At 51.1% G+C, this 10783-nt stretch overlaps 2 protein-coding genes and 2 long non-coding RNA genes across 8 annotated transcripts in view; 3 read left to right on the forward strand and 1 right to left on the reverse strand.

Annotated features, from left to right (window-relative positions):
• The first annotated feature begins 2261 nt into the window (after positions 1-2261).
• tmco3 (transmembrane and coiled-coil domains 3) overlaps positions 2262-10783 on the forward strand; it is a 35357-nt gene continuing 26835 nt past the window's right edge. The window contains exons 1-3 of the mRNA XM_052500199.1: positions 2262-2989; positions 5198-5475; positions 9370-9537. Coding sequence (XP_052356159.1) covers positions 2878-2989; positions 5198-5475; positions 9370-9537 — 558 coding nt within the window. The 5' untranslated portion in view covers positions 2262-2877. The remainder of the gene's footprint in view (positions 2990-5197; positions 5476-9369; positions 9538-10783) is intronic.
• On the forward strand, positions 4089-5177 carry LOC118383917 (uncharacterized). The gene is made up of 3 exons (XR_008096473.1): positions 4089-4238; positions 4581-4678; positions 4823-5177. It is a non-coding gene; the product is annotated as an uncharacterized LOC118383917 (long non-coding RNA).
• LOC127916868 (chloride intracellular channel protein 6-like) lies at positions 5488-7708 on the reverse strand. 5 transcript variants are annotated; one of them, XM_052500195.1, is made up of 4 exons: positions 7476-7680; positions 7146-7175; positions 6516-6935; positions 5488-6485 (listed from the first exon to the last, which is right to left on the reverse strand). In XM_052500195.1, the coding sequence occupies exons 1-4, from the start codon at positions 7678-7680 to the stop codon at positions 6349-6351; spliced, it is 792 nt and encodes a 263-aa protein (XP_052356155.1). In that variant the 3' UTR covers positions 5488-6348. The 5 variants fall into 5 exon arrangements, with proteins under 5 accessions (XP_052356155.1, XP_052356154.1, XP_052356158.1 ...); XM_052500194.1 differs by having other exon boundaries at positions 7146-7205; XM_052500198.1 differs by lacking the exon at positions 7146-7175 and having other exon boundaries at positions 6516-6875; positions 7476-7708.
• Positions 9739-10783, forward strand: part of LOC127916875 (uncharacterized) — a 2412-nt gene continuing 1367 nt past the window's right edge. Inside the window, exons 1-3 of the long non-coding RNA XR_008096475.1 lie at positions 9739-9761; positions 9864-10003; positions 10246-10277. This is a non-coding gene — a long non-coding RNA (uncharacterized LOC127916875). The remainder of the gene's footprint in view (positions 9762-9863; positions 10004-10245; positions 10278-10783) is intronic.

A 10783-nucleotide genomic window follows, 5' to 3' on the forward strand; every position in this document is an offset into this window, starting at 1 on the left:
CACTCTCCACCTCTCCCAGTACACACCTGATCCTAACACTCCACCTCTCCCTCTCCAGTACACACCTGATCCTAACACTCTCCACCTCCCCCATCCTCCAGTACACACCTGATCCTAACACTCTCCACCTCTCCCTCCCCAGTACACACCTGATCCTAACACTCTCCACCTCTCCCCTCTCCAGTACACACCTGATCCCTAACACTCTCCACCTCTCCCCCAGTACACACCTCCCCCTACATCACCTGATCATAACAGTCTACTCACTCTCTCTCCACCTCTCCCTCCCCAGTACACACCTGATCCTAACACTCTCCACCTCTCCCTCTCCAGTACACACCTGATCCTAACACTCTCCACCTCTCCCCATCCCCAGTACACACCTGATCTAACACTAAGTACACTCTCCACCTCTCCCCTCTCCAGTACACACCTGATCATAACACTCTCCACCTCTCCAGTACACACCTGATCATAACACTCTCCACCTCTCCCCTCCCCAGTACACACCTGATCCTAACACTCTCCACCTCTCCCCTCTCCAGTACACACCTGATCCTAACACTCTCCACCTCTCCCCTCCCCAGTACACACCTGATCCTAACACTCTCCACCTCTCCCCTCCCCAGTACACACCTGATCATAACACTCTCCACCTCTCCCTCCCAGTACACACCTGATCCTAACACTCTCCACCTCTCCCCTCCCCAGTACACACCTGATCATAACACTCTCCACCTCTCCCCTCCCCAGTACACACCTGATCCTAACACTCTCCACCTCTCCCCTCTCCAGTACACACCTGATCATAACACTCTCCACCTCTCCCCTCCCCAGTACACACCTGATCCTAACACACTCCACCTCTCCAGTACACACCTGATCCTAACACTCTCCACCTCTCTCCTCTCCAGTACACACCTGATCTAACACACTCCCACCTCTCCTCCCAGTACACACCTGATCATAACACTCTCCACCTCTCCCCTCCCCAGTACACACCTGATCCTAACACCCTCTCCATCCTCTCTCAGTACACACACTGACCACCACTCTTCCATCCTCTCTCCTCTCAGTAAACACACACTACACCCCTCTTCCTCTCTCCCAGTACACATCCCCCCCTCTTCCATCCTCCCCAGTACACACACTACACCCCCTCTTCCATCCTCTCTCCCTAGTACACACACTACACCCCCTCTTCCATCCTCTCTCCCCAGTACACCCACTACTACACCCCCTCTTCCATCCTCTCTCCCCAGTACACCCACTACACCCCCTCTTCCATCCTCTCTCCCCAGTACACCCACTACTACACCCCCTCTTCCATCCTCTCTCCCCAGTACACCCACTACACCCCCTCTTCCATCCTCTCTCCCCAGTACACACACTGCACCCCTCTTCCATCCTCTCTCCCCAGTACACCCACTACACCCCCTCTTCCATCCTCTCTCCCCAGTACACCCACTACACCCCCCTCTTCCATCCTCTCTCCCCAGTACACCCACTACACCCCCTCTTCCATCCTCTCTCCCCAGTACACCCACTACTACACCCCCTCTTCCATCCTCTCTCCCCAGTACACACACTACACCCCCTCTTCCATCCTCTCTCCTCAGTACACACACTACACCCCCTCTTCCATCCTCTCTCCTCAGTACACACACTACACCCCCTCTTCCATCCTCTCTCCCCAGTACACACACTACACCCCCTCTTCCATCCTCTCTCCCCAGTACACACACTACACCCCCACTACCATGCTCTCCCCTCTTACCTTTGTATCGGTTGTAGAGCTGTTCTAGCTTCTTGCGGTCCACAGAGGTTTTCATGGATTCTTTATAGTAGAGGTCGGGGTTCTGGAAGTAGTTGTCTGTGGCCACCTCTAGTTTCCAGTCATTCTGGGTCAGGCAGTACACAGCTGTCCTCTCCCCAGACTGAGTAAAGGTCATGAACTGACGAACCTTGTCCTTTTGAGACGACTTCAGCTTATGCTGCAGGAGAGGAGACACACACAGTTGAGATAGACAGGTGCACACACACACACACACACACACACACACACACACACACACACACACACACACACACACACATATATACACACATACATACACACACACACATACATACACACACATATATACACACATACATACACACACACACATATATACACACACACATATACAAAGACTACAAAGAGAGGCAGGTGATCCATCGACCTTTGACCCCCGACAGACTGCTCTTCAGGTCACCTGCTAAGGCCATCAGGTCAGGTGCAGCAGAAACATGACAGATACGGAGACTAGTCTGTGACTGTCTGTTGGAGAGCAGGTCGATCTCTCTCTGCAGAACAGCGTCTTTAGACAGACAGGCTTGCCTGAGTCCTGCCAGTCAATGACTGGTGTTCTGTTCAACCCGTCGTCCCTTTGACTGGAAACGGGACTTTCTTCACAACCTGCACTCCCCAAAATGTTATACATCTATATAGAATCATATGGCATGTTTGGGAGCCTGAGGGACAATCCGTTAGAAACGGGAAAGACATCGGTGTCGGGATGACCAGATCGTGATGTTAACATTCTGCAGTGATCTAAACGGTGGTCGGGACCGATAACGGATCGGGATTAATAACACACACTGGCAGCGGGCATTACATCACTCATCACCGTGAGCAAGGCACAGAGTGAAAAAAACAACAACAAACGTTTTGCTCCTAGAAACAACGGCGGGGTTGGTGCACGACCACGGAGTCCCTTCAAATCAGAACAGAGTGTCTCTGTCGGTGCAGTGCGAGATGGCTATAATCGTGAGAAGACAACTGCCCGCCCGTCTTGCAGACCTGACCCTATCCTCTCGCTCTGGACCCGCCCGATGGTAGCGGGCATTGGCGGCGCCCTCTCCCGCGACCCAGTTCCCACGCCAGCGCGCACGGACAGCCCCTCTCTGTTCCAACGCAAAGGCGACATACCAACCAGGGGAAAAGGTAAGTGTTGCAAGTGCGCGTGTCCACAATAACAACTGACCTTCCATTTCCCTCATAAATTGCAACAGTGAACGAAACCCTGGCAATGCGACACTGCCAGAGGACACCTCGTTTCCCCGTTATAGAGAGATTCATAGCGTGCCTCCCAAAACATTTCCAGCTATACACTTCGTACCATGGGTTTGTTCACTAGTTTATGTTTATCCTTTTGATCTTACCTACCATTTTATCACCCTCTGTTTGGCCAACTTGATATCCCAATGCCCCTTGTACGCCTGCGCGGGAGGTCAGCGCTACCGCAAGGTAAAGTTTGAGGGTCTAAACTGGGACTTGTAGTTCTTGGGATAAATCAGTGATCGTGGTCAAGTTGTGGCCTTGTTCTGTGCACTTCTGAACCTAATAACCCTGTACATGGATAGTGATGACATTGTATGCATAATAAACAGTTGCATAAAATGTTAATTATGTAAAATAATGATTAATCGCAGGTAAAAATGTACTTGCACAATGCTATTGACTAGCTGTGATGAGTTTATGTTCATGGTCTTTAAGAGCTAGTACAGTAGTCAAACAACTTTACAACTGTATAGATTTTTTTTCCAAGAAGGGCAGTAAAAACTTGTGAAAAACGCCACTTGATAAAACTCCATATCCCAGATATCCAACCAATCGTTGGGATTTGTTTCGGAAGTGAAGTGAAAAATAACTACAATGTAAACATTTTATTACGGTATCGCAAACTTAATTCACCACAAACAACTTGATTAAAAATGTTGTTGACATGTTACGAGAAATTCGACTTAAAAATTATCATTTTGTGGAGCTTACTGTCAATGTTGAAATAGTTTGAAAAGTTCGGATCCGTACTGACGTTAGTAAATTAGCATTAGCCATCCAAGCTAACCTTGAGCAGGTTTGACAGCTTTCTGCATTCATATCTAACCTTGCTAAAACATCGGGCACGCAAATGTCATGTATAAAGAGCAATAGCGCAATATTGAACAATACGTTTGACTCAAATGCATACCTGACAGACGTAGCTAGGCCGTTTGTTGCGGTCAACCGTAAGGGGTCTTGGAAATGCATTAAGTTTGTCGCCCTGTGTGTAGTTGAATGCCTCCTCTAAGGCTCAACGTTGGCTAGAGCTATGTGGCGATTGGGGAGGGGTGGCACTACAAGAGCACGATTGTTTCCCCTCTTCTAACTGTGGAGTTTAGGACTGAGAGAGGACGACGTAGCACACTAGCTAGTAGGTAGCTGTCTAACATTTTACCTATTTTATTTACCACGACTTTAAGCATAAAATAGATAGCGTACCTAATGAATATGTAATTTAACATTTAAAACCAAGATCAGAACACTGTCAGCTGTAATTCCAACCTTTTTTTTGTCTCTCTCCAGTGAATGAATGGTCTCTGTACTTCATATGAATATGTAATGATACTGCACAGCTAATGCAACATACTTGTTGGCTAGTTTTGTGTTGTTACGGATGGTTTTCATTATTCAGTGATCTTGGAAATAATTGTATTCTATAAACCTGTGTGTGTGTCTACACCTTCATGAACAGTGGTCTCATTGATCAACACAGGTCAGTAGGAGTAGCTGATTCAACCCTGAACTGCGCATGAGGAGGGACATAGGTGTCTGGAGTATAAACATAACTAACCCTGACCCATGTACACAAAGGTACTTTGCTGCTAGTATAAGTTATAAACTTCATCACAAGTCATAGGTAAACCATTTCTGCAGTCTTTGGATAAGAGCGTCTGCTAAATGACTTAAATGTAATGTAAATGTAAATGTTTGGCCTCCATTTTATTGTTGACTCAGTGTGGTGTGACCTGCTTCTTCCCGGAGCTAAGCTCGGGCTGTCAGCTGTGTGTGGTGAGGCAGGTAAGTCAGGTGAGAAGTGTTCTGGAAGGATATAGGTCACTGGATACAGGTGTGCCTCATCAAGTAGTTGTTCCTGAGCAGGTATGAGCCCCGCCCCGTCCTCTCTGTGGAACTAACCTCTCTGGTGATTCAGCTGGCTGGGAAACATTCATACAGCCTGTGTGTTGGGTTTGTTGTCATAGCCTTTCTCTTCTCCTGTCTGCCACCAGCCTCTCTCAGTCCATAGTCTTTATTCTCTCCATTCCTGCTCATAGTCTTTCTTTTCTCCCCCCCTCTCCCTCTCTGCCCCTCCCCCTCTCTCTTTCTCTGAAGGGGCAGCAGCAGTAGTAGGTTGGATGCGGGTTGTGTGTGCGGTGCTGTGCCTTGGCCTTGTCGGGGCGCTGCAGCGTGAGCAGGTAGCTCAGCATGCCATCAAGCTGCATCGGGGCAGGAGTGCTGTGGCCAAGCACGCTTGGAGCTGGGTGTCTGATAACTGCCGGCGCCTGGGCAGCCTCATCCGACAGAAGAACACGGCCATTAAGAAGCTCGCTGTGGCTGCAGCCGCTGTGGGACGAGACCACTCCCTCTCAGACCCAGAGAGACTCTTCCAGGTGGGCGCCAGAGTAAAATGGACCCTTTAGCTCCATACCCTAACCCTAATCCTAACGGACCCTAACTCTAGGTCAATCTAACTATTTTTGGCTCAATATGGTTATTACCTTGTTATTAGAGAGACTGATAACTTTATTACCTTGTTATTAGAGAGACTGATGACTTGTTATTACCTTGTTATTAGAGAGACTGATAACTTTATTACCTTGTTATTAGAGAGACTGATAACTTTATTACCTTGTTATTAGAGAGACTGATGACTTGTTATTACCTTGTTATTAGAGAGACTGATGACTTGTTATTACCTTGTTATTAGAGAGACTAATAACTTGTTATTACCTTGTTATTAGAGAGACTAATAACTTGTTATTACAGAGACTAATAACTTGTTATTACCTTGTTATTAGAGAGACTAATAACTTGTTATTGCCTTGTTATTAGAGAGACTAATAACTTGTTATTGCCTTGTTATTAGAGAGACTAATAACTTGTTATTGCCTTGTTATTAGAGAGACTAATAACTTGTTATTGCCTTGTTATTAGAGAGACTAATAACTTGTTATTACCTTGTTATTAGAGAGACTAATAACTTGCTATTACCTTGTTATTAGAGAGACTAATAACTATTTATTACCTTGCTATTAGAGTGGCCAAGTACCCCGTGTGGAAAGGCCAAGTACCCTGGTTGGGAACCACTGCTCAATAGAATATCAGCTCAAAAGTGTTGTGGAGCTCCTGCACCTAAATATAAACAGTACCGGCACCAAGTCCAGCACTGCCCTGACCCCACCCCTCTGACCTGAACCTTCCTCTGGAGTAATATGTTAGTAAACATAACTGAACCCATGTGACCAAGCCAGGCCACTGTTTAGTCAAAACTGACATTCTAAAATGACTCTTAGCATCCAGATGTGTGTAAATAAAGGAGAGGAAAGTACTTTAGAATATTGAGGTGCAGCCCTGGTCTCACCCATCTTACCTGGTGCAGCCCTGGTCTCACCCATCTTACCTGGTACAGCCCTGGTCTCACCCATCTTACCTGGTGCAGCCCTGGTCTCACCCATCTTACCTGGTGCAGCCCTGGTCTCACCCATCTTACCTGGTGCAGCCCTGGTCTCACCCATCTTACCTGGTGCAGCCCTGGTCTCACCCATCTTACCTGGTGCAGCCCTGGTCTCACCCATCTTACCTGGTGCAGCCCTGGTCTCACCCATCTTACCTGGTGCAGCCCTGGTCTCACCCATCTTACCTGGTGCAGCCCTGGTCTCACCCATCTTACCTGGTGCAGCCCTGGTCTCACCCATCTTACCTGGTGCAGCCCTGGTCTCACCCATCTTACCTGGTGCAGCCCTGGTCTCACCCATCTTACCTGGTGCAGCCCTGGTCTCACCCATCTTACCTGGTGCAGCCCTGGTCTCACCCATCTTACCTGGTGCAGCCCTGGTCTCACCCATCTTACCTGGTGCAGCCCTGGTCTCACCCGTCTTACCTGGTGCAGCCCTGGTCTCACCCGTCTTACCTGGTGCAGCCCTGGTCTCACCCGTCTTACCTGGTGCAGCCCTGGTCTCACCCGTCTTACCTGGTGCAGCCCTGGTCTCACCCATCTTACCTGGTGCAGCCCTGGTCTCACCCGTCTTACCTGGTGCAGTCCTGGTCTCACCCATCTTACCTGGTGCAGCCCTGGTCTCACCCATCTTACCTGGTGCAGCCCTGGTCTCACCCATCTTACCTGGTGCAGCCCTGGTCTCACCCGTCTTACCTGGTGCAGCCCTGGTCTCACCCGTCTTACCTGGTGCAGCCCTGGTCTCACCCGTCTTACCTGGTGCAGCCCTGGTCTCACCCGTCTTACCTGGTGCAGCCCTGGTCTTACCCGTCTTACCTGGTGCAGCCCTGGTCTCACCCGTCTTACCTGGTGCAGCCCTGGTCTCACCCGTCTTACCTGGTGCAGCCCTGGTCTCACCCGTCTTACCTGGTGCAGCCCTGGTCTCACCCGTCTTACCTGGTGCAGCCCTGGTCTCACCCATCTTACCTGGTGCAGCCCTGGTCTCACCCATCTTACCTGGTGCAGCCCTGGTCTCACCCATCTTACCTGGTGCAGCCCTGGTCTCACCCATCTTACCTGGTGCAGCCCTGGTCTCACCCATCTTACCTGGTGCAGCCCTGGTCTCACCCATCTTACCTGGTGCAGCCCTGGTCTCACCCATCTTACCTTCTCTGTCCCATGTCTGCCAAGTGCACAGTCAGGATGTGTTCCTGGTTGTGTTCCAGGTTGTGTTCCTGGTTGTGTTCCTGGATGTGTTCCAGGTTGTGTTCCTGGTTGTGTTCCTGGTTGTGTTCCTGGATGTGTTCCAGGTTGTGTTCCTGGTGTGTTCCAGGATGTGTTCCTGGTTGTGTTCCAGGTTGTGTTCCAGGATGTGTTCCAGGATGTGTTCCAGGATGTGTTCCAGGATGTGTTCCAGGTTGTGTTCCAGGATGTGTTCCTAGTTGTGTTCCTAGTTGTGTTCCAGGATGTGTTCATGGTTGTGTTCCAGGATGTGTTCCTGGTTGTGTTCCAGGATGTGTTCCAGGTTGTGTTCCAGGATGTGTTCCTGGTTGTGTTCCTGGTTGTGTTCCTGGTTGTGTTCCTGGTTGTGTTCCAGGATGTGTTCCAGGATGTGTTCCAGGTTGTGTTCCAGGTTGTGTTCCTGGTTGTGTTCCAGGTTGTGTCCCAAACAGCACCCTGTTCCCTGTGTAGTACACTACTTCTGACCAGAGTTGTATGTACCCTTGTCCAGGTGCACGCCACAGGAGGCTGCTGAGGGGAGGACGGCTCACAATAATGGCTGGGACGGCACAAATAGAATGGAATCAAACACCTGGAAACCATGGAAACCATGTGTTTGATGTATTTGATACCATTCCACTGATTCCACTCCAGTCATTACCACGAGCCCGTCCTCCCTAATTAAGGTGCCTACAGCTTCCTATGGTGTACACTCTGAAGGGTCCTAGTCTAGTGTCCTCTCTCTTCTCTCTCCCCCGTCCAAGGGTCCTAGTCTAGTGTCCTCTCTCTTCTCTCCCCCCGTCCAAGGGTCCAAGTCTAGTGTCCTCTCTCTTCTCTCCCCCCGTCCAAGGGTCCTAGTTAGTGCCCTCTCTCTTCTCCCCCCCCCGTCCAAGGGTCCTAGTCTAGTGTCCTCTCTCTTCTCTCTCCCCCGTCCAAGGGTCCTAGTCTAGTGTCCTCTCTCTTCTCTCCCCCCGTCCAAGGGTCCTAGTCTAGTGTCCTCTCTCTTCTCTCTCCCCCCCCGTCCAAGGGTCCTAGTCTAGTGTCCTCTCTCTTCTCTCCCCCCCGTCCAAGGGTCCTAGTCTAGTGTCCTCTCTTCTCTCCCCCCGTCCAAGGGTCCTAGTCTAGTGTCCTCTCTCTTCTCTCCCCCCCGTCCAAGGGTCCTAGTCTAGTGTCCTCTCTCTTCTCCCCCCCGTCCAAGGGTCCTAGTCTAGTGTCCTCTCTCTTCTCCCCCCCGTCCAAGGGTCCTAGTCTAGTGTCCTCTCTCTTCTCTCTCCCCCGTCCAAGGGTCCTAGTCTAGTGTCCTCTCTCTTCTCTCCCCCCGTCCAAGGGTCCTAGTCTAGTGTCCTCTCTCTTCTCTCTCCCCCGTCCAAGGGTCCTAGTCTAGTGTCCTCTCTCTTCTCTCTCCCCCCGTCCAAGGGTCCTAGTCTAGTGTCCTCTCTCTTCTCTCTCCCCCGTCCAAGGGTCCTAGTCTAGTGTCCTCTCTCTTCTCTCTCCCCCGTCCAAGGGTCCTAGTCTAGTGTCCTCTCTCTTCTCTCTCCCTCGTCTAAGGGTCCTAGTGTCCTCTCTCTTCTCTCTCCCCCGTCCAAGGGTCCTAGTCTAGTGTCCTCTCTCTTCTCTCTCCCCCGTCCAGGTTCACACTCTGGAGGTGTTCCAGAAGGAGCTGAATGAGAGCGAACGCTCAGTCTTCCAGGCTGTGGTGGGCCTGCAGAGGGCGCTGCAGGGAGACTACAGGGACGTGGTCAACATGAAGGAGAGCAGCCGTCAGAGACTGGAGGCCCTCAGGGAAGCAGCCATTAAGGTGAGGGCAGGAGGAGCAGAGCAGCCATTAAGGTGAGGGCAGGAGGAGTAGAGCAGCCATTAAGGTGAGGGCAGGAGGAGCAGAGCAGCCATTAAGGTGAGGGCAGGAGGAGTAGAGCAGCCATTAAGGTGAGGGCAGGAGGAGCAGAGCAGCCATTAAGGTGAGGGCAGGAGGAGCAGAGCAGCCATTAAGGTGAGGGCAGGAGGAGTAGAGCAGCCATTAAGGTGAGGAGAGCAGGAGGAGAAGAGCAGCCATTAAGGTGAGGAGAGCAGGAGGAGAAGAGCAGCCATTAAGGTGAGGGCAGGAGGAGAAGAGCAGCCATTAAGGTGAGGAGAGCAGGAGGAGAAGAGCAGCCATTAAGGTGAGGAGAGCAGGAGGAGTAGAGCAGCCATTAAGGTGAGGAGAGCAGGAGGAGAAGAGCAGCCATTAAGGTGAGGAGAGCAGGAGGAGCAGAGCAGCCATTAAGGTGAGGAGAGCAGGAGGAGAAGAGCAGCCATTAAGGTGAGGAGAGCAGGAGGAGAAGAGCAGCCATTAAGGTGAGGAGAGCAGGAGGAGAAGAGCAGCCATTAAGGTGAGGAGAGCAGGAGGAGCAGAGCAGCCATTAAGGTGAGGAGAGCAGGAGGAGAAGAGCAGCCATTAAGGTGAGGAGAGCAGGAGGAGTAGAGCAGCCATTAAGGTGAGGGCAGGAGGAGCAGAGCAGCCATTAAGGTGAGGGCAGGAGGAGCAGAGCAGCCATTAAGGTGAGGAGAGCAGGAGGAGCAGAGCAGCCATTAAGGTGAGGAGAGCAGGAGGAGAAGAGCAGCCATTAAGGTGAGGGCAGGAGGAGCAGAGCAGCCATTAAGGTGAGGGCAGGAGGAGCAGAGCAGCCATTAAGGTGAGGAGGAGCAGGAGGAGGTGAGGAGAGCAGAGCAGCCATTAAGGTGAGGAGAGCAGGAGGAGTTAGAGCAGCCATTAAAGGTGAGGAGAGCAGGAGGAGCAGAGCAGCCATTAAGGTGAGGAGAGCAGGAGGAGAAGAGCAGCCATTAAGGTGAGGAGAGCAGGAGGAGCAGAGCAGCCATTAAGGTGAGGAGAGCAGGAGGAGCAGAGCAGCCATTAAGGTGAGGAGAGCAGGAGGAGAAGAGCAGCCATTAAGGTGAGGAGAGCAGGAGGAGAAGAGCAGCCATTAAGGTGAGGAGAGCAGGAGGAGAAGAGCAGCCATTAAGGTGAGGAGAGCAGGAGGAGAAGAGCAGCCATTAAGGTGAGGAGA

This window comes from Oncorhynchus keta, chromosome 37, assembly GCF_023373465.1.
Source record: "Oncorhynchus keta strain PuntledgeMale-10-30-2019 chromosome 37, Oket_V2, whole genome shotgun sequence".
NCBI classification, from domain to species: Eukaryota; Metazoa; Chordata; class Actinopteri; order Salmoniformes; family Salmonidae; genus Oncorhynchus; species Oncorhynchus keta.